This window comes from Octopus bimaculoides, chromosome 4 (genome assembly GCF_046866305.1).
Source record: "Octopus bimaculoides isolate indiv1 chromosome 4, ASM4686630v1, whole genome shotgun sequence".
NCBI classification, from domain to species: domain Eukaryota; kingdom Metazoa; phylum Mollusca; class Cephalopoda; order Octopoda; family Octopodidae; genus Octopus; species Octopus bimaculoides.
Genome location: NC_142931.1, coordinates 21,116,147 through 21,140,818, shown reverse-complemented (window position 1 = coordinate 21,140,818; position 24,672 = coordinate 21,116,147). Strand labels below are relative to the sequence as shown.

The following is a 24,672-nucleotide window of genomic DNA, read 5'->3' as shown; positions in this document are numbered from 1 at the left end:
TCTAAGTGCGTGTATGCATATGTGAGCTCTTTCTCTTTCCTCCTTCTCTCTCTCTATCTCCCTGTATTCTTTCTCTTTCTCTCACTGTGGCTCACTGTTTACGCTCTCTGCCGTCTCCTCTCTGTCTTGTTCTATCTCTTCCTGCTCCCCTTACAATCTGAGTGGCAAGACTGATTTCCTCTCTCATTCAGTTGCCAGACACTCACTCGGCTTAGTTTGACGTGAGTGGCACACACATTTACAAACCGAACACCACGGAAAGAAGACGTCTTCAAGACATCTTGCTGACGACATTACACACACACACACACACACACACACACACACACACACACACACGCACACACACGCATACACACACGCACACACACGCACACACACATACACACATACATACAACCATACGTACCCCTCTGTGTGTGTTTCTAAAATATATGAATAAGTTTATATAGGAAAATATCAAAATCGCACCACCGGTTGGAAAAGTTATAACTATTATATACAGATTTATATGTGTGTATATATTTACATACATATTTCGACGAAAACCAAATCTTACTTTGAATTCTATAGACACACATAAACACACACACACACATACACAAGCACGTACACATAATCACTTGTGAACAAACAAAATATATATACACATACATACATATATGCGTGTGTGTATGTGTGTGTGTGTCAATGTGTGTGTATATGGATATTAAAGTATATATGTAATGGACAGCGCAGTTGAGGAATGTCATTTGGAAAAATAAATGAAAAAAAAAACTTGTACACCGAAATCTAATGAGTTTTACCATTTTACGTCGAAGACGAGCTTCAAGTGGAACCAGGAAAAGTAATTCTTGAGTAAATACAAATTTCGTTTCCAAGGAACTATTTATATTATACAGCTTACACACGAAGACACACATACACTAAGTTTATACACAGAGCACATACACCGATCTACATATATATATACATATATATACATACACAAATACATACCACATACACATTTCGAATTACATTCTCATCACTGACATACACACACACACACACACAAACACAAACTATATTTGTATGACACAACTAATAACACATTCATTACACAATAAACAACACACACGCACACACACGCGCAGAAACAAACATACTGATAGATACATGTACATCATATATACATATACAAGTGTGTCGAGTGTTTAAAAATGAGAAAAAAGAAAAAAAGCTGGAATATACACGCGTGAAAATGGAGTTAAATTTACACAGGATTTGGAGGAAGTAGCCACATTACCACATATATACCATCCTGCAATTTCATAAAGGTGGATAAATGTTCAAAAAAAGTAATTAATAATAATAATAATAAGGATAACCTTATATTTTGTATTTTACATACCTGTACGCGTATATATATATATATATATATATATATATATATATATATATATATATATATATTTGTGTGTATATACATGTATAATATGTATATATTTAAATGGGAAATAATCACTACAATTAAAGTAAATAAGTATATATATATTATTTTGTAATTATATATATATATATATATATCCTCGCAAACACATCCACACAAGTATACATACATACATACAAATACAACTCCAACAAAACAAAAAACAGACGGAATACTTTTTGTACCTTAGGAAGTGCCAGTGGACAACATTAACCAAAATGTTGATATCTTTTATTGTGAGGTGAAGATGAGTGATATAGATAGAAAGTAAGTAAAACTATTCTTTCTTGTTTCTTTTTCATTAAGTACATGTGTTTATCATTAACTCAGTGTTTGTGTATGTATATATGTGATTGTAAGATGAGTGTGATTGGAAGAACGAGAGAGAGAGGGGGGGGAGAAAAAGAAAAGAAGACACTAGTCAGATGTGTGTGGAATTATATAGAAAAAATTGTTTGTTTCGTGTGTCTTTCTCTGATTGAGAGAAGTATAGAGTAGAAAAAGAAAAGTATTTATGAGTGAAAGAAGAAAAAGGAAAAAAGTGTATGTACACACACATACGTAAAGTGTGCGTGTGTGAGAAAAAAGCCAGAAAAAGAACGGAAATGGTATTATATGGGTGTGTACATGTGTGTGTGTGTTAGTGTAGAGAACGAGAGACAAAGACAGAATGAAATAAATAAAAGCGGAAAATATATAAGAAAATGTGTTTGTGTGTGTGAAAGTTGGATTGTGAATCGAAATAATATGTCTGTGTATGAGAGTAGATGCATATGTATAAGGGAGAGAGAAGAAATTAATGAGAAAAGGAAGGTGGGAGCAAAAGACGGACGAATTTGATCTGTCGACTAGAATATTTCTATGAATCAAATCCATTTCTGTTAGAAACTTGTTAAATATCCATTCAAATGCTCTCGGTCCATTGTTGCGCGCTCTCAAACATTTGAACGACGGTCGCCGTCGTTACCCGAAACATGTAGATAATAACTTATATATACAGGAGACATACAAATAGACGTATATACACGTCGTCACACAAACACACACACACACACACAGACACATGCACATTATACATACACACAAAACGGTCATACACAAATTAATTTCACACTTTTTCTAAATACTAGCAATCGTTTACAGAATTTACTGTCTCCATACATTCACATTTAGTACGTGTGTCTGGAAGAGAGGAAACGTGATCTGATGATTACCAAAATGATGGGATATATATATATATATATATATATATATATATATATAGTGTGCGGGTGCAACTATATGTGTTTATACACTCATACATATATATATACACACATCCACACAACACTGATGTGTGTGTGTGTGTGTATGCAAATATATATGTACACACAAACTGGCATATCTGAAAACGTTCGAGACTTGTGACCCTTCAAAACCGGTTCTTTTTATTGTTCATATGTGGTATGTCCATCAAGTTGCCTACTCAGTTTATTTTCTCTTTTAAGCTGCTCTTCGTTAACACACATTTGTTCTATTTCATACATATAATATAATGTCTCTCTCTCTCTCTCTCTCTCTCTCAGCATCCACCAATCCAATTGTCTTTCATCCATCTATCTCTTTCACTATCTATCTAACTATTTCGCTATCCATCCATCCAGCTGTCTGTACGCCCACATACGTGTCCATTGACACACACACACACACACACTCTCTCAAACTCTATTTAACTCTCATTCTCTCTCTCTCTCTCTCTCTCTCTCTCTCTCTCTCTATCTATCTATCTATCTATCTATCTATCTCGCACTACTCCATTCAACCAGTTATCCACTCACCCTACTCCCTATTTATCAGTCTCCCCCCACTGTTCACCTAAACCTACCCACAGCCCCACCCACTCAAAAACCAATCTGTTATGGCACCATTTAAACCTATGTAATCAATGTCTTTGGTCTATATGATATATGAGCAGGGTGAATGTCTTAGCAATTTCCACGGACAGTTTGTGTGTGTGTGTGTGTTTTACCTCCCATTTTAATTATTTTTTCAGTAACTTCTAACTGTTGTTGTTGCTGTCATCAATTATAATTATTTTTCTAATTGTAAAGCTTACCGACAATTATTTCTTTCTCTCTCCCTCTCTCTTTCTCTCTCGCCCTTTCTTTGTCTCTGTCTCTCTGTCTCTCTCTCTCTCTTAATGTTTGTGTGTGTGTGTAAAGATGCTTTTCAAATTCTACATACTTTTGTGTGAATTCTGCCAGTTCTGTTTCTACCGTGTTGTTGAACACGGTCACGTCCAGACTGGAGCACGGCCCACACGACTGGATAAAAAATTAAACGCAAAAGTACTAATTAATGTGCATGCGTTGTATAAACTTATCCACATATACCGTATTCATGCATGACTACTAAAAATATACCCATATACATACACACACATATATGTATGTATGTATGTAAAATATCTATTTAGAGGGAAGGGGCTCAGAGAAAAGCTTCTAAACTATATAGCTTGATGAATAGTTGGAGAGAGTGGGGGTGTGGACGGATGGCTGGCTGGTTGGTCGGGCGGATAAAGAAGTTAGCCTCTAGTTTTGTGTGTATAGCAACACATTTTGTTACAGACGAAACTTAGCTTGAGTGTGAGAAAACCTAAGTTCAGTTTACACACACTTTCACACACATTCACGCACCCACATAGATACACACACACACACACATATATATATGACGTGTATGTGTATATATATATATATATATATATATATATTATATGCATGCAATAATAGAATCTGTGTAAATCTATGAGAGAATGATGTCACCACCATAAGACACGACAATCGCTCAATCAAGCCGGTGCTTAGCTCCGAATTCGGTTTTACGTTAAAGCCAACGAAGGGCAAATCTTAACGCTCAAGGATAGGAAGTTAGTCTTTTATGCAGGGAACAAACGACACACTATCAGACAATCAGGTGGCATATATCCACGACGGCAGATGTGTTGAAGGGATGGTTGCCTCAAATCCTAGTCAGTTCACACCCACAGTCGATGTGGATGTGTGTCTGCACACGAGTGTAAACGCCCCGGGCACATTCTTCACACTCAAGAGCTCAATTATATATATATATGTATGTATGTATATATACATATATATATATATATATATATATATATATATATATATATATATATATATATATATATATATATATATATATATATATAGTCCGTAAGGCTAAGATCAGTGTGTGTGGCACGCACACATGCATTTACACATTTATATACGTGTGTGTACTGATACTTTTGTCGTACATAGCTTCAAATCCTGTATAGTGATAATGAATGATTAGTTTCAAATGTGTGTGTGTGTGTGTAGTGAGCTTCCACTGTGAAGAAGAGTAGAGTTGACAAGATCTTAGACATTCTGAACTAGTATTTCTTGTTACATTCTTCTTAAACCTCTCTCTTCCTCCCTCTGTGTGTGAATCTTTCAGGTCAGCTAAGTGTCACACGAGTAGAACCTGCTTTGGTGCTTATAGACTCGCCTTTTGTTTTATAGTTGGAATTTTTTTTTCTGTTTTCATAAATTGCTGAAAGGAGGGTGACGTGTGTGGGGGATGTTGTCAGCGCTCGCGACCTTTCGAGGTGCATGGTGACATAGATGTATGTGGTAGATGTTCAGTGTGGACATCAGTTTGTATGGAAACTGGGCAGCCAGCTATATACGAGAGGTCGTTCGACGTCCTAGAAATAGAAGCCAAATCTTCCATTTTCTTACAAATGGAAAAGGATACATTGGGTCATGTTGTTGTAGAACGTAGAACACCGTGGGACGGTGGTAGCTTGAATGCCTTTGCTCAATAAGTCCCTGTTCAGGACTGACTTGGAACTTCGCTCCACCCTGTTTCATGGCACCATCTGGACTTTGGATGTTCACTCTGTTGCAAGCACTCTAACCAGATTTCCAGTTTAGAGATTTCTGTAGCCTATCCATGCACCTTTGCCTTCTACGCTTCCCTTGATGTTCAACAAATATATAAACTATCTCCACTCTGGTCCATGAAGACTCCTTGTGTGTGCGTGTGCGTGATGTCGCTCTGCTCTAGATATATGAGCAGTGCTTCTATGTGGGTCACACTTGATCTACGTAGAGGAGGGTCAGCAGCTGATCACAGATCTGGATGCCTAGGTAGGGAGAGAGAGTGACTTAAGTCCAAGAGAAACCGAGGTCAAGAGTTTGTTAGTCTTCAGTACTTAAGGCAAGATTATTTTCCTAGATATACTTTACAATTTTATTGTTTGTGTTTTAATATTCATGCATGAGTAGGTATTATTTGTATTGTAACGTGATTTAGTTTGAAACCCAATGTGACGGACGCTATTCATGTATTTATGAAATAGTCGTACATAATGGGGTGTATTGCCTGGATAATTGTAAAGGTTTGTGTGTGTGTTTGTGTATGTGCGCGCGCGCGTGTGTATATGTATGTATTTACATATGTATGTATTTAATATATGCGCGTATTATGTTTTCAGTAACTGTTGCTAGTCGAAAACTGCGCGGTATGTAAATGACGTAGTGTAGCATGATGTGCATACACACACCTTGCATTTAGACAGTCTTCTCTTACACACACACACACACACACACACACACATATTCACGCATGTTTGCACGTGAGATATATTGACATGCGTAGACGTTACACTACCCATGCGAATAATAAAAAAGTAAATAGATTTTCGTCGGTTTCGACGATGAGTATTACAATTGTTCAATCAACTGAATGCCTACTCGTTGAATTAGCGTAATAGAATATTTCGCAAAACACATGTAAACCTTAATGTAATACTCGGGCAGAATTAGCGAATGTTTTGAATTACAAGTACGGTTCATAAAGCAGGCTTCTGCACAGTTTCCGTCTGCCCCGTTTCACTCGAGGCTTATAATAAAATGCTAGTTAACAATAATTGTCTCGCAAATGGATGGAAACAGGAACCTCGTGATTTTGATGCCAACTTCTTAACCACTCGGCCATGCCTGCATACCATGCTCTAACGAATGTATACACACGCATATGCACGCGCGCGCACACACAGACTCGGCGTGCCGTTGACTGAGTCTTTTCTATCTCATCACACGATCTATCTATCTATTTGTGTACGTTAGATACTCGCACACACAACCTTTTGTTCTTTACTGGTTTTGGTCATTAGACTTTGGCTATATTGAAACATCACTTTCACAAACGCCCGTGCACGCGCACATACACACACACACACACACACACACACACACACACACACAAATGTCACAAGGAACAATTTAGTGCTCAACAACTAATTAGAAATCAGCTGAGGCAACCAATGTCTTGGTGAAATAAGTTTAAACAGAAAGGGTGAATCTCGAATAAATCCATATGAAGAAAATATGCATGCCTTATATGCTGTATGTAATAAACACGCATTTTAAGTTAAAATTGTCCATGAAATGAAAAGCGACATCGCAGAAATGAGAGAAAATTCGGTACGCAAGACATGTGATTTTGTGCGTTAATTTTGTTCACACTTGGCATTCCGCTGGAAACTGTTAGCATCATGCCGAAATTTCGAGTTTTCGGTTTTTACCCCTATTTTTTTTACTTCATGGCTTTTTTCGAATTTCTATTATTCATACATAACCCTGTTTTATGCATACATACATACATACGTACACACACACACACACATACATACATACATACATACATACATACATACATACATACAATACATACATACATACATACATACATACATACATACATACATAGGTGCATGCGTGCGTACTGTATGTGTGTTTCAGATCATGTGTGACTATTTTGAATGTGTTTGTGCAGTGTTTATGTACGGTATATAACATTTACACGCTGTCATTTTTCTCCTTATGTGTATGTATATATATATATATATATATATATATATATATATATATATATATATATATATATATATACATATATAAAACCTGAGATATCTCGCTAATGTTTCTCAGAATTTCGTGTTAGCAGATAGTCATAAGTTGGCGTGATTGGTAGGCGATTGACGCGAGTAATATAGCAACAGTGCCATATCTTGGATTTTCATACATGTAGAAATTGTGCTATATGTATTGAGTACATTGCATTTGTCTCACGTTTATTAACAATATTACACACACACACACACACACACACACACACGTATTGAAAATATTTTCTTTCAATATGTTTGCTTGTAGGTGTTGTTAACGTAAAGTGAGAACCGTTTTGGTTTGTATGTACTAGATCATCGCACAAACAACACACATACACATTGTGTATCTTGGTATGTATGAGTGGCTTCACCGTATATACTTATACATACCCATACACACGCACACATCCGGTCATAAATGAAGCGAGAATGTGTATATAATACGCATTCTGTGACGAACACAGAATACTCGACGTCTCAGGGTTGTTGTTGTTTAACCCCGAGCAAACCCGTGATAAAAGGCGACTCGTAGTGGATCGATAAAAGGTATTTCAGCTGTGATCACATCGTCCTTTTAGATATACTTAGATTACTTAGATACCTAGATTATTCTTTGAATCCCCTATTTTTAGACAAGTTATGATTTGAGGGAGTTTCTGTTGCTATTTGAAGCAGGTTGGGCAAGTGTAAGGACCTCCTCATTTCGGTGATTGCATATGTTCTCACTCTCCTTTCTCTCTCTCTCTCTTTCCCTCCCTCTCCCCTCCCCCTCTCCCCCTCCCCCTCTCTCTCCACACACAGACACACACACACGCACACCTATGTGTGCATGTGTTTATGTAGGGGCTTTTGAGTCGAATAGCTACGAAGTTCGCTTCGCAAGCGCAATGTTCAGGTTCGATCCTACTGTAGCATCTTGTGAGTGAAGTTAGGTAGAAGCCCGTCGGGTAGATTGTGCCAGTAATTCAAAAAGTACAGTCTTGTTGCACGCAGTACCTAGAATACACAGCTACTAACGGGTTAATTCAAGAGCTGCTTATTCAGTTGATCGAACAAGTGAATCCTCATCGCCAAACGACGGAGATCTTTCACCACTATTATCTATATAGTCCTGCTCTGTACTGGTGTTATGTAGAGGTCACCCTCTGATATAAATTTTATAGCCAAACCAGATTTCAACATATCTCCCATCACTTCACTTGGTATCTTAAACTAGCCACATGTAAATAAATTAATTCAATTCGCTTCGAACCACTCTTGCTGAAGGTCCCTGAATGTAGGTGCACTGAAGATTATGCTGGGCTGCATGCATGTGCAACTGCACATACTTTGTGCAGCAGAAACACATGTTGGTCATTGTAACCAAATGATTATGCTGTACGACCAACTGTAAAATTAAAAAGGGAAAAAATTTTGATGATGAACCTTTCTCCGTCTGATAATATTCGTAATCCAGGGAAGCGAACCCGGAGTTACTCCTCGGAAGAATTCTATCCCTATACACTCACATTATATATATATATATATATAAAATTAAAAGCTGAAACTTGACAAATCGTTTCTCCGAACTACTCGTTATTGATCTGCAGACGATTTGGAGCGTGGCCGGGTGAATTAACCACCCAATCCGCAATTGGCCAACGTAGACTGTTTAGGTCTATAGCCAACATGAAAACGTCGAGGCTTCAGCCAACAGTGAAGCGAAAACAACTCAGTAGAATGGAAATTCATACATCATATGTGAAACTGAGTATGTGTAATATAGTTTTTACAAGTGTAGTTTGTTTCGTTCTTCATCAGAGTTCATTATGGCATTCGTAGCGTTGAGGCCTTTATTTTGGTTTGGTGTTTATGCGTCTTGTCCTACTTAAGAAAACTAACTGCGTGCGCGTATGTGTATTTGGTTCGTATGTGTCAAATTATGATTGTGATGTTTGGAGAAATGTAAGTCGATATGGCTATTCTTTTCTTTCAAAACTGTTTCTGCTCCCTTCCTTTTACATTTGGCTCCTTATTCTTTTAGGGTCCTTTTATGTATTATTATTCTTATTATATTATATTTGCTCTGCCTATTCAGTCGACACGAACGGATAGCTTGACTGTTTGTTGTTGTAGTTGTTGCTTTTGTTCTTTAACTCTAGTTCAGTCGAATGATCAAAAGAAACTCCAGCTACGACATCGTGCCCTTTTTTGTTTGTTTGTTTCCAATGCTGAGACGGTGTACCTTGGGCTACTGCATTATCCAATGTGTAAACCTGTTCAAAATAGTGGGCTGTGGTTGTAAGAGATTCAGCTCCTATGTCTATCATTTCCAGAGGCTCGCTACCGTGTTAACTCGTTGATGTTGCTATTAGTTTTGTTATATTTCTATTCATCAAGCCACCTCAGTCCATTAATGACTTCGGGAAAGGTATACGTGTCACAACACCATCATCCCACTCCATCGCTGTAAAAAAAAGTGTGCAGGAGAGAGAGGAAGTGCAAACGAAACAGAACAAATGGTGGGTGATTGATTGTCCAAAGTTTTGTTTTATTGTTCACTGGGTGTTCAGAGCGTTATTGTACTTTTTAATACCGTTATTGTGCTGCCGAAGATTTCGTCTTTGGATTTGTTTGTTCCACATTCTTGGCAACAACGTCAAGTTAATTCCTTACAAGACATTTTAACTGTTGGATAAGGACGGGAGAGAAGGGAGCGGTAGTTTGTCGATATGTGGAGACAACTTTGCGACTGGAAGTTGTCAAAACCTTTTAAACCAATTAAGAAAACGGCCATGGAAATAACTAAAATACTAGTTTCATTTTTTTTTTTTTTTTAATGTAAGTCGATGAAATAATTTCCAACAAACATTTCTACCAATAACCAGAAATGCTGGAAGGTGTATATATGTATGGTTACTTTTACAGACAAGGTGTTTTTTTAGTCGTCAGAACAAGAATATTTATTCTATAGATTCATATTTACTCTTTGCTGTTTCGTTAAATGTGTGTACAACCATAAACTTGGCAATTGACCGAGAGCGTTTCCAGTAATGTGATACGGGGAGTGATTACTGAGAAAGATCGCGAGCAATAAGGGGTGTGGTAGAAAAAGTTTCGGTACTAAGCATTAATGATGTTGGTTCAGGTGCTAGGTTGGTTGGCTGGCTGGTTGGTTGGCCGTTGCCCTAGTTAGGTTTTTTTTTTTTTTTTTTTTTTTTTCATTTTCCCAGTTCGCACATGCGGATTTTATGTTGAGCAATAAATATATTCTAATTTAAGAGACACTACATGCTGGATCTAGATCTGGTTCCTGTTGTTGTGACGTGGTAGTGGTGGTGGTGGTACTCGGAGTAGTTTAGATCAGTCTGTTGCACACATTCCACAGTAGAAAACTTTTGGATGATGGCGAATGCTTTGTCAGTCCAAGGTTCGCTTTTTCCCCGACGATGAAATTCGCTCGAAACTTCGGTTTTTCTATCATCTCATGACACAATACTGAGGACCTCACTTGTCGACCAAGTTCTTCATATAATGCTTTTGTTTTGTGCTCTGGATCGCTGCAATATATCGTGTAATAAGATCATTTATTGTTACGCAGTCAGGGAAAAGCATTCATGTATCATATTGTCGTAGTTTTTATTGTTTTCTAATTTCACATCAACCTTGATCAAGTTAACCTTTTAATAAAAGAGATTTCAGCCGCAACCACATCGTCTTCTTGCTATATAAATGGGCCTTCTCTCTATTTAAGATGGCGGAGTGTGATTTTCAATAAAAGTGGCGAATATTTTAGCAGTATGTAACCCACCACTCATTTTTCTCTGCTTCTTGTGTTGAACCTTCCATGAAGTCGGTCACAGGAAGTCGGTGTCAACTTACAACTAGAACGTCACTGTCGTGATGTTTGTCACCTGGAGAAATCGAACTATTTATTGTGTGTGTGTGTGTGTGTGCGTGACACAGTAGAGAAATTAGAGGTAACGACGACGACAAAAAGAAAAAGTATCAATAAATACATATTATTCAACGGGTGACTGTGAGATCGTAAGAAAACTACGTTTGGGCTACTTAATATGACGTGAAAAAGAGGTGTGTGTCTCCGTCTCAAATAACATCGAAGAGGTTTCACGATTAATTTTTTTCTGGTAATCGGGTCAAAATAGAAAACAAAAACGATACACTCACACACACTGCGCATGTGCTAGTCTATTAATACGATCTTGTCAAACGCAAATATAAAGATGTGTGTGTATGAGGTGGATTTTGTTGAGTTCAAGTTAATTTTTATATTTATGTATCAACAGATAGAAGTACGAGTCCCAGCAGGTATTCACATTTAAAACATCTTTTTTTTTAAGTGTGTGTGTGTGTGGGGCCTATGTGTGCGTGTGAATTCCGCCCCTCAACGTCCGCCATGTTCTCAGATTTCTTTGTAGCATGCTAGATAAGAAGAGGTTACTAGTTGCCCCTCTCAGCCTTCATTTTTGGAACCAAAGGGCACTGTGTGAGTGGTCCTTCACGACCTTCTTACAGGGAAGCATAGCCTGAGGAGAGAAAAAGAGAGAAGTCGATTCTAATGCTGGACTGGTGCTTTATTTATCGACCTCGGAAGAATGAAACCCCAAGTTGAACTCAGGTTTCAAAGAGCGGAGTAATTACTGCAGTGCAATTTACCTGGAGCTCTGCTGCTGTAATGGTTATACTCGTTGATAATAAGTTACTTTCGGTCAGGATGGCTAGATTCGGCAGAAATGATGGTAAAGCGTCAAACAAATGTTTAGTTATGACTATTCGTATCAGAGTTCAAATCCTACTGTGACTGATTTTACCTTTGGTGGGGTTCGAATTAAGCGACTTTAATGATCCTCCAAATTAGAGGTTTTGCATCTGTGCTAGAAATAATCTTTTTACTCAATGTCAATTGAGCAAAATTTTTTGCACCATCTCAATATACAACACTATACGCGTTTTCGTTGTTGTGATTTACCTCCAGGTCAGATCTCATCAAAGTTAACAATATTCTTTGACTGAACAGGCTGGCAAGGGAGACCACTCCGAGCGCTTTCAGTTTATTGGGTTTCATTAGCAAAAGTCTAGCCTTCAATATTTGTTTGCTGTCACTGTAGCAAGTTTGCTATATAGGATGTTATAAATAAATAAATAAGAAACATCGCACAGTATCAAGAAATAAGATTAACTGATAATTTAATTATACAAAGGCATTGACTTAATATAATTTAAGTAATAAAAAGATGGATTTGATTACTTATCACGTTTTCTACATCAGGATTATACAGAATCACTAGGAAAACTATTATGAGTGAGCTAACATTATTCTTTGGCTCAGCAAGCAAGGGAGTGGCTTTTATTTTAAAAAGGTTAGAGAATTTGTTGAAATATATTGAACACATACCGAACGTAAGCATAACATTCCTCACATTGACTCTTTGTAGCTTCTGTGTGTGTGTGTTCTTATTAAAGCGGTAAATTGGTAGAATCTTTACGCCGGGCAAAATGCTTAGCAGTATTTCGTCTGTCTTTATATTCTGAGTTCAAATGCCGCTGAGGTCGACGTTGCCTTTCATCCTTTCAGGGTCACTATCTTGAATCTATTAGCTGTTGAGTACTGGAGTCGATGTAATCGACTCTTCCTCTTCCCCAAATTTCAGGCCTTGTGCCTATAGAAAGGGTTATTATTATCAACCAGCAGAAGTTACAGTGCGTTTCAGAGGCCGAGAGTTTCATGCATTGGCACATATCAAACTGTTTTGAAAAACATACTGTTTAGGAAACATACACACACTCACTCACACAAACACACACACACACACACACACACATACATACACACAATGAAATATTAAATGCCTATATAAATTAGCAAATTAGCAGTATCAGCCGTTGTCATTTAGCTCCAGATCAGTCAGGAATCGAGCAAACTCATGATCAGAGGCAATTAAGGCCATGTCACTCCAGTCTTTCAACGTCTCATAACACACCACTATCATAGAATCTTACTAGTCTACCAATTTTTAGATTTCATGTTGTCGGATTTGAATCCATTATTATGAAGTGGATCGGTGCAGTTTTAAGTGACTAGAGAGAAACAGTCATCTATATTGTGGTTGTTCTTACTACTGTTTGACACTACATCTTACTCCAAGAGTAGGCACTTCTGTTTCTTGTAAGTGACCTCGTTGAGGATACCTTGTTGACTCGATGTATTATCCATTGTGATGTGTAAAGTGAAATCGAGCTAGGTTAGTCTAGGATAAAATGGAACTTAGACCTTTCGATGAGTATGGTCACCTTACTGCTGCAGTATTGGGAGCTAATGTTTGACCGAGTTCCAAACACTGATAAATGCTTCACACATGGTTCAACTGCACAAAAGAAATTTGGCACTACGACTTATTTTAGGGATCACAAAAGCCTGAAAGGAGGTGTTTGAAGTCACAAAATACAGAGATGTCACTAAATACCACAAGACTTTTTTCCGATGCTCTAACGATTTTGCCATCGACGAGCTGGTAGAATCGTTTAGCACACCGAGTGTGTCTTTACGTCCTGAGTTCAAATGCCGCCAAGGTCGACTTTGCCTTTCATCTTTTCGGGATCGATAAAATAAGTACTAGTTGGGGGTCGATGTAATTGGCTTACCCTCTACCCCAAAATTGCTAGCCTTGTGCTTAGATTTGAAACCAATATTAATATCATTGGTTTATAATTTGGAGGGAAAGCTACCAATGTTGAGGGGAGAGGATTAGTCGATACCATCGCCCCCAATGCTTGAATTGTTCTTTATTTTATCAATCCCGAAAGTATGAAAGGCAAAGTTTACCTCGGTGGGATTTAAAGTCAAGACGTAAAGAGCCAGAAGAATTGCTGCTTTGCATTTTCTTCGATGCACTGACGATTCTGCCAGTTTGCTGCCTTCCTTAATATCGGTTTAAAATTTTGGCTCAAGGCCAGCAATTTCGGGGAAGGAGTAACTCAATTACATCGACTCCAGTGCTCAACTGGTACTTATTTTATCGACCCTGAAAGGATGAAAGGCAAAATTGGCCTCGGCGCCTGGCGTGCTAACGATTCTGCCAGCCCGCTGCCTTGTTGCCTCCCTTATTGGTTTCAAATTTTGGCACAAGGCCAGCAGGCTTGAGGAAGGAACTAAGTCGATTAAATCGACTCCAGTGTTCAACTGTTCCTCAAAAGGGTGAAAGGCAAAAACAACCCCGGCGGAATTTGAACTCAGAACGTGCTAACGATTCTACTAGCTCACTTTGCCTTCCTTAATATTAATATCTTTTTGTATTGCACAACGTAAGTCAGGAGACTTGAAATAAATTTGAATATCACAAAGCCTCACTGTGAATGAAATAAAGATGTAAACAGTTTTTATGCTATTGATCCACACATCTATAGCATAAGGGGAAATGCGTTTACATCTTTATTTCACCCATAACAAGACTTTGTAACATTTATAAATAATAATCCTTTCTACCAAAGGCACAAGGCCTGAAATCTGGTAGGGAGGAGCTAGTCGATTACATCGACCCAGTGTTTTACTGGTACTTAATTTATCGACCCCGAAAGGATGAAAAGCAAAGTCGACCTCGGCGGAATTTGAACTCAGAATGTAGCGACAGGCGAAAGACCGCTAAGCATTTCGCTTGGAATGCCGCAATGATAATAATTTGAAATATGTGTATGTTAGTTGAGAGAGTAAGAAACAGAAACTGGAACTGGAAAATTGAAGGTTGTGTGAGACGCTGACAGAACGGGAATGGGACGTGCTCAAAATTTCTTTCTTGATAGAATGAGGCATGAGATACAGAATAAGAGACCGAGAGAAAGAGATAGATCACAATCTTGAATTCATTAGCTGTCACTCGCAAGCGAGTATGACATTTTATTCTTGCACCACGCTTTCGCCAATTGTTTTAGGCACCTGCATTATCACCAGCAGAAACTGACACGTTCTCGAGCCTTCTCACCCTTGATCCAGTGGAATATCGGTGATGCAATACCATCACAAAGCCGGTACTCACTTTCAGCTGACTAGACAAAAGCAACGGGAAATAACACGACACGTTGCCAGGTCGTGGAAGCGAAACTTCGATTATTTGATCGTATGTCCAACCACTGGGCTATGCATCCTTTTTAAAACAATATATATTACTAGCAAAAGAAAAGGCAAAAAAAAAAAAAAAGAAAACGATTGGTCATAACATCAACGTATTTGATGAGGGTTACTCTCCGATCATACAACATTCCCTTCTGAGGCGTATGTCTTCTGTGGAAAATTTCGTTGCATGTGGGTCTTTTCTTCTTCTTCTTCTTTAAAGGTTATCTCCAGACCTTTTAGGGTAACTTTGTGCTGACTGAAGACATCTAAGAAGAATAACCTTGAATCATCCATTATTTTGACACAGATGGTCATCCCTACAAGCACAACTATTATTATTATATCTTTCATATCCCTGAAATTGTTTCAGAAATTGTCAGTTGGTAATACAGCACAAAATAAATTTTTTTAAAAAGCATGAAAAAACATCAAAAATACAATTTTGTCCAACTCATTGAGAAGATAAAACAAATAATCTCTAAAACTTCTCATACCCCTTATTATGTTTATAGCGGACGGGGCATGCCTTCATATTTCTTTATCCATAACAAGTTATATACTCTTTCCTCCCTCTCTCTCTCACTTTCTTTCTGCAACTGTGCTTTCTTTCTTCCACATAGTTTATATATATATATCTGTTCTTTTGATCCTGTTACCCCCAATTGCTTTGTTATTGATATTTTCATGTGTCAGTTTATGTATCAATTTGTATGTCCCAGTTTGTGTGTATCTTCATGTATGTGTCGATGTTTATGCATCAGTTTGTATGTGCGTGTGTGTTAGTAAAATAGGTCTATCAGTTTGTGTGTCAGTTTGCATGTTTGTATGTAGCTTATGTATCAGTGTATTACATTCATTTACTTTCTGTATTTTGTATTATTTTCGTTTAACTCTTCACGCCCGCCCTCTCCTCCTCCTTTCTCTCGTTTATTTATCTCTTCCTTCACCCTTTCCTCCCTTCATCTTCTTCACTCAACAAAGTTTTCAACGTCCCGTCATTTATCTCGCCTCCACCCCCACACCAGCTCTCTGGCTCACCTCATTTCCTGTCTTTCTATTCATAACATCTATCGTTCAGCCCTACCTCTCCCCCCTTTCACCTCATCATCCTATCTAACTTATCATAACTCCCTTTCCTCTCTCTCCCCCACTTTCTCCCCCTCTCTCTCTCTCTCTCCCTCACTTGAAACTTTTACCACTTTCATCATTTTTTAACGACACATATGCACTGAGTTTTATCTTTTTTTATATAAATTGTTGCACATACCACTGTTCCTGTTGCTACTACTACTACTACTACTACTACTACTACTATTTCTACTACTACTACTGTCATTAACACTAAAGATGAATGCCATGGCAAATCTATTTTCATAGATTTTTCAGAAACAAAACGAAAATAAAAAAATAATACAAGCTATTGTAGGAACTTCTATGCGGTCGCCCGATCAGCTAGAGAAAGAAACCAAATCATCCGCATTTCATACTACCATATTGTCTTTAAAAAATGATACATCATTTGCAAATGCAATACTAAGTACATAAGAAAAGATGTGATGGAGTAGGAGTAGTAAGCCTTGGTCGAACAAGGATGACTCGGAGTTTTAAAACAGCAACAAGTAGCCTAGTCATTTTTACAACACACTGGCATGCATTCACTCAACGCAATACACAATCTATTTTTTAATGGGGCGATTCATAAAGTTGTCATATAATACACCACACACACACACACACACACATATATATATATATATATACATCGTAGAAAGAGTTTAACTAAAATGATCATAAATTACCATGACTACAAACAATAATGCTGATATTTTAAAAAATAGATAGATAGATAATTCTTTTATTGTGTAGCAATATTTCTGTTTGCTTGTCTGTCTTTATCTGAAACTATGTATTTGTCTATTCGCCTCCTGCTCTGTCTTTTTTCTTCGGCTGTCAATATCTATTATAGCCATCAATCCACCCACTCATTTATACTGTGTTTATTGCTTGCTATTCTTTTATGAAGGTATGCCAAAACTAAAGCCATTGAAAACTGCGCATGTTGCATAGAGTGAGTCTGAGTGAGCGCGTGCGTGTTAGAAGTGGCGCGTATGTATGTCTAGTGTATATGGATGGTTTTATATATATATATAGATAGAGAGTGTGTGTGTGAAAAGCAACTGAGCAAAGAAGTTTATATTTCTTTACTATATAGTAAGAGGAGGGACACACGTACACACACTTGAGACAAGTATTATATTGAATTTTGTCTCCATTCATAAAAATCGAAATAAAAGTCCTTGGAAAACTGTTCCTTTATAACCCCCGGTTATTTTGGACTGGTTCAGTCATCGTCTTTTTAGCGGTATCTATCACACTACATTATCCAGTTTGCCTTCGTTTAAAACGGGAGGGTTGTGATTTGAGGGAGATTTAGTTGCTATTTCAAGCAACTTCTACAACTACAAATAAAGATGTGTTATATATGGGTCTTGGATGAATACTCTTGTAATGTATTTTGGTTGGTGGAGTATATTAGCCCTCAAGGAAGCAGATTAAACTTACCCAATATTTAGGTGGGGGCAGTGGAGTTAAGGACCTTTCTTTTGAGACAGTTCCGACGTAATTTGAGGGAGACTTGACTGTTATGTCTTACTAAAGCAGTGCATAGCAAAAGCTCTTTCGGCGTCTATCTTGTGTGTATGTGTGTGATGTGGGTGTTGGAAATTAAATAACAGGAAAATATTTTAAACTTTTGCTTATTATAGCAAGTAACTTAAAGTAGTAACGAAGAAATAGATGTGCGTGTGCGCGCACGCACACACATACGGCAAGTTTTGGATTATGTTATATTTAACGTACGAGATTTCAAGTACTTTTTTTATACACACACGCCAATGTGGTGGGTTCGCTTTTCGTGTGTGTGCGCGCGCACATATATACATATACATAAATATGTATACATGTAAGAAGAAGGGAAAGAGATAGAGTATAACAAAAATAAAGATTTTTGAACATATTTTCACCCTCCAACCATCTCTCGAAGGAAGTGCACTAAGACCTGAAGTTATCTCGCTAAAACGGATGTTATTAGCTTTCCAGATATTTTTCCGTTTACATATGTACACATACACACACACAATCACACACGCACACGAACATACATGCAAACAGGCTGAGAACGAATGTGTAAAAAAAAAAAAATTGTTGTTGTGGGTCGTTTTGAAGCTGGAGACGAGAGGTGGTGGGGGTTGAACGAGCTGAACGAAAACGAGAAAGAGAGACAGACAGAGTGAACGATAGAAAGACAAAGAAAAATGTGAGGAGGGGTAAATGAGACTGAACGAGTTTTTGTTGTTTAGATCCAGATCTGGCCTGCTCCCCCTAATTCGAAAAGACGTTACAGCTGTGACCATCCCATCTTTTTAGTGTTACCTAATGTGTCTGGGTTTTTTAGAAGTGATGTATATAATCTGAGGGAATTTTGACTGCTATTTCTAGCGAGTCGGGTAACCGCGTAAACGTTTCCTCATTGGCTCGTAGATTGAACGAGTGGGTGGTAAAAGGCAGCATGGCGGCGGTAGTAGTGGTGGTAAGAATTAGTTCTTGTAATGTCAAAAAAGTTTTTCGACTTTTCACTGGGTGCTTGTTGGAATCAAGTCAAACCAACAATCCCACAAACCAGCCAGATAAATAAATTATACTTCGTCTGTACATATATATATATAGAGAGAGAGAGAGAAGAGAGAGAGAGAGAGAGAGAAGAGAGAGAGAGAGAGAGAGAGAGAGTATGCGTGTAAATGTATGTGCTTAAGCACACGCAGATGTGTATTATACGTCTATGTGCGGTATTTTAACATCTATGTATGTGCGTATACATGCCTGCCTAAGATACGAATAGATGAATGGCTTAGCTAGCTATCTATACAGCTAAGAGTTGTTTATGTGTACTTCTCTGTCAGTCTGTCTATTTATCTTATCTATTTAGCTATGTCTGACTATTTGTCTATCTGTCAAGCTATATTTCTCTCCAGCCATGCCAACCATTTTGTTGCTAAACAGATTAAAGTAAGTTATCCATCCATCTACCTAAGCTTGGTCTACATGTTATATACACAGTTATGAAGTCCCAGGGTGGATCCCACTTTGTGGCATCTTGGACAAGTGTCATGTCTAGAGTAAAAGGGATTATTTCTACCAAAATGAAATAGAGTAGACGATATGTTTGCTGAATACCCACCCTAAGGGTAAACGGGTCACAATGAGTAGGGGAAAGTTCAGTTGCTCAAAGAACTGGATTATTCTTTCTCGATATCGACGGGATGCTATTTATCCCCATCCCACCCCACCAACACACGTGTGTGCCCAAATATATTCATATATATATATATATATATATATATATATATACACACAATATATATATATATATATATACACACACACACATAATACATATATGCATATGTATGTATATATAAATATATGTGCATGTATATGGGAGAGAGAGAGAGAGAGAGAGTGTGTGTGTGTAATTGTTTCTTCCTTAACTAGTCAGTCTAGTTGGTGCTGAATGGTTCCTATGCTAAAAACTTTCTCTACTCCATTCTCCACTCGCTTTCGTCGACACCGATGCCGATGTTTTCTCAAATACAACCGCTCTCTCCGTTCCTTCCTTTCCTCCTCTCTTCTACCTCTGCCCTCACTTACACACATTCTCTCTCTCTCCCCCCTCTCTCTCACTCTCTCTCTAGGCAATGTCTAAATACCAACTGGAAGTAGTCTTCTAAGTCATGTCAAGGAACTATCCTAGCCTACTCGCGTCGGGAGTTGTTTGCCTAAATGTGTCCAAGTGTCAGTAGTTTGTCTGGTATTTCTTGGGGGGATTTGTCCTGGTACCATTTGAACATTATAGCGTCTTTTTCCCCCCATTGATTCCTTTCGAGATAACGTAGTAGAAGACAAAGGACTAGCGCAGTTTAAAAAAATTGTTGTGACGCAACGTTATGTGATAGGAACTTGATTTTTGAGGGGAATGGCGTTTGGCACGAAGGCGTAACCTTGGGTGACTTAGGGACTTCCCTACTGGCATGGTTTGGACAATGTTGGTGGAATATTTCCCTCATTGTCCAAACTATGTAGCGCTCACAGTGGCGTTGGAGAGAATAAATGTTTGACGTTCTGAGGCGATCCCAATAACCCAGGCCAGTCATGCGTGCACAACGCGTGCGCGCGTTTTCTTTCTCATACGTACTCATTCTCTTTAGCCATTACCAATCGTGTCTGTTCGTACTTTCCTCTCAGCAAACCGACATTTATATTTATTTATCTATTTTTACTTTATTTTTTTTTTGTTCAACATATTTCCTTCCCTTTGCGCCCTCATTCTCGAATCCTACCTCTCGTCTTCTGCTTTCTTCTTCCCTTATACAGGAAATGTGTATTCAGAACGACTTACTCTTTACAACCAAACCTCTCTCTCTCTCTTTCTCCCCTTCTCTCTCTCTCCCTCTCTCTCACACATATTTGCCACACGCACTTACAAACAATTATGTGCGTCTGTTTATATATAACGTGACTGTGGAGGTATGCGTAGGTGGGTGAAGAAAGTAGTTACAAAAGTTTATATATATATGTATATTCCTTACTTTTGTGAATAGAGTCGTCTACCATAAGGCTAGAAAATGTGACTTAATGCAATTTTCTGGCACTGAATCTTTCTCACCTCCTGTAACTCTTAACCAAGTTTAGTTCGTTCTCTCTCTCTCTCTCTCTCACATTCTCTCACGCTTGCGCGATATATATATATATATATATATATATATATATATATATATATATATTAACGGTGGAACTCGAACTAGATAAATCTATAAATAAAAGCATGTCGAATATTGGATTTAAAAAACGCCTAGGGTGGAAAACAAAAAGTCGACGGCTGCCCGTGGGACTCGAACTTACATCCTAAGTGAACATGACAGATGTGGTATCATACCTAGACAACACTACGAACTCTCTCCATTTGTTTTTTAGAAACTTTGTTCTTTTCGAGAGATACAAATAATGATTTCATATCTATCTTAATATTAATAATATTCATTTAAGGCTGTGTGTGAGCTGGCAGAATCGTTACCACGCTGGACGAAACGCTTAGCGGTATTTCTTCTGCCGTTACGTTCTGAGTTCAAATTCCGCCGAGGTCAACTTTGCCTTTCATCCTTTCGGGGTTGATAAATCAAGTACTAGTTACGCACTGGGGTCGATGTAATCGACTTAATCCCTTTGTCTGTCCCCTCTATGTTTAGCCCCTTGTGGGCAATAAAGAAATAAGAATCGTTACCACGCCGGGCAAAATGCTCAGCGTTATTTCACCCGTCTTCACGTTCTGGGTTCAAATTCCGTCATCCTTTGGGGTCGATAAAATAAATACCAGTTGATCACTGGGGTCGATGTAATCGACTTATCTCCTCCCCCGAAATTGCTGGCCTTGTGCCAAAATTTGAACTCATTATTATTATAAGTAGTAGTAGTAACAGTAGTAGATTTTCTTAATTAATAAGACACCAGTGTTAATATTCGTACTTATAATGTATTTTGCCTGCATCATTACTACATGTATACATTAGATTATATTATTGTAGTTCTGCTTTAGAGTATTGAGTATTCAATCTAGAAAGATATACCAAAAGAATGCATTGGGAAATATGTGTGAGCGTGCTTTTCACAAAAACATGCCGTAAGAAGAATCACAGTTAACTTTACAATCTGACATTCTTCATCGTCAGATAATGTCTGCTCTCAGCAGCTTAACAACCAGGGACACCATCTCGGTCTCTCTTTCTGTGCGTTCAATTCTTGGTGCTACCATCCACACAATTTCTGCTTTCTCCGTTTATATTCCCCTCATTCATTTTGCCTTCTCTATAAACCATTTTTTTTCTATTTAAATCCAAAGTATTTTAGTTTTTTTCCCCCCTTTTTTGATAGTGTCTAAAAGTTCAAAACATTACCCTAGTTTTTTGCCATATTTATTGGTTTTTTATTCTATCCATGATATTCTCAGAACCTTTCCAAATGTCCACGTTCCAAAAGGTTGTGTATTCAATTTTGATGATACTTTTGTTAATATCCATCCTATTTTCTACTGCATACAGTAACGAAAACCAATAATAACAACTGCATATTGTAGAGAAGATCATGTATACTTTCCCTGTTTCTCTTGGACTTTCTCTTATATCCGAAGAAAGACTGTCTCCGAAACGTTATAACTTTTACTCTATGACCCTTTCCATTCTTCCTTGAGCGTCAACCTAATACTAGTAACAGTGAACGTCCCTTGTACTTTTGTTGTTTTATTTTTTTGCTTTTGTATATGCTATGTATGTATACTTTGGTAGACTTAATCTGTTGCAAGCATTCGAGCCTGGTCTCCGGTCCCAGGATAACTTCTAAAGGTTACATCCATTGCCCAAGATACCTCGCTGCGGAATTGCAGCCAACATTTCATGATTGCAAAGCAAACTTCTTAACCAGTCAGCCATACTGCGCCTACAAATCTGCTTAACTGACTACTTAGCGTGCGCGCACGCACACATTGTACTACACACCTACTTTCTTACACAGAGACATACATAAATACTTGTTGGCTGTTTTCTCTGTTTGTCTTCCTCTTCTTTCCTCTCTCTATGATATATAAAACTTCATTCACTTTTCTCTGTGAATAAAATACACAAATTCTTATTTCTTCTTTACCTACTTACTTTATCTAGATCCTTCCTGCCGCCTATCTCTGTTTACATATCTATCTATCTACTTATTTATAGTGGGGTAGGCCGGTTTATGGGGTTACCGGCCTACCCCACTGTAATATTAACTGCTCTACATCTTAGAGTATGTATTTCTCCTCTGGGTTTATATATTTCTATGAACGATTATCTATCTACTTATGTATGTCTCAAATTTTTCTAAGTATCTTTTATCTTTTCTTTTTATTTTTTACTTCTTTCAGTCATTGGATTGCACCCATGCTAGGGCACTTCAAGATTTTAGTTGAAGAAATCGACTCCAGTTTATTTTGTTGTTGTTTTTTTTTAAATCTCGTACTTATTTTACCAGTCTTTTGTCGAACCGCTAGCTTACGGGGATAGGGCATGAAAACCGGCTGTCAAGCGGCGAGGAGTACACACATGTGTGTGCATGCGCACACGACGGTCTTTTTTCAGTTTCCGACGACCAAATTCATTCACAATGCATTAGTCAGCCGGGAACTATTCTAGAAGACACTTAAGACACTTGCCCAAAGTTCTGTACAGTGGGACTGAACCCGAAAATACGGAGTTGCAAAACGAACTTCCTAACCACCTATGTTATGCAGTATCTATGCGTGTGTATATCTTGTGTAGCTATGGTACTTTTTGGTTATCTCACCCCCATTAAAAATTTAGGTCCCCCCCCCCTCACGTTTTACGAGAAATATCGGTACTTTTGGTTATCTCCTTCAACTGAAAATGTTGTTTAACCCTCAATAAAACAAAAGACAAAAAATGAAAAAATTAATAAACGTGAAAACTGAAAAAATTAAACATCTTACTGAATCTGATGATTTTTTTTTTAACAAATCATATCATGCCTATTGAGGAGGCCAAACGTCAACAATGTGTTGAAGTATTCAATCAAAAGGATCTAACTCTAGGTCGCCACATTAACTAGATTTTTTAGTGGGGAGATGACCCAGTTTTTTAATGGGGTTGAGATAACCAAAAGGTACCGTAGCTATATATCTTCTGTCTATTATTGTTACGTGTATATTTATGTATCTTTATCTATATATGCATGTACATCCCGTCAATGTATGCAGATTTCTCTTCACACTCATAGTGACTAACTAACGAAATAACCTCGCTAGAAACAGCAATCAAATTTCCCTCTAGCTTATATAGCCTTACTGCCTTAAGAAAATGGCAAAAAGTAACATTTGATGTTGTAGCGCCAGATACCAATTAAAAAGCAAAAACAAAAAAAAAACTGGATCGTCACAGCTTGAATTCTTTTGATCATCGAGCTGCTTGGTTATGGTTGACCTGGGGCTAAACGACAACAGCGGCTGTTCCAACATGGTCA

The 24,672-nt window shown here is 37.8% G+C and overlaps 1 protein-coding gene across 1 annotated transcript in view; it reads left to right on the top strand.

Annotated features, from left to right (window-relative positions):
* The first annotated feature begins 1,458 nt into the window (after positions 1-1,458).
* LOC106876307 (sprouty-related, EVH1 domain-containing protein 2) overlaps positions 1,459-24,672 on the top strand; it is a 191,014-nt gene continuing 167,800 nt past the window's right edge. The window contains exon 1 of the mRNA XM_014924802.3: positions 1,459-1,738. Within this exon, the coding sequence (XP_014780288.1) occupies positions 1,719-1,738 (20 nt within the window). The 5' untranslated portion in view covers positions 1,459-1,718. The remainder of the gene's footprint in view (positions 1,739-24,672) is intronic.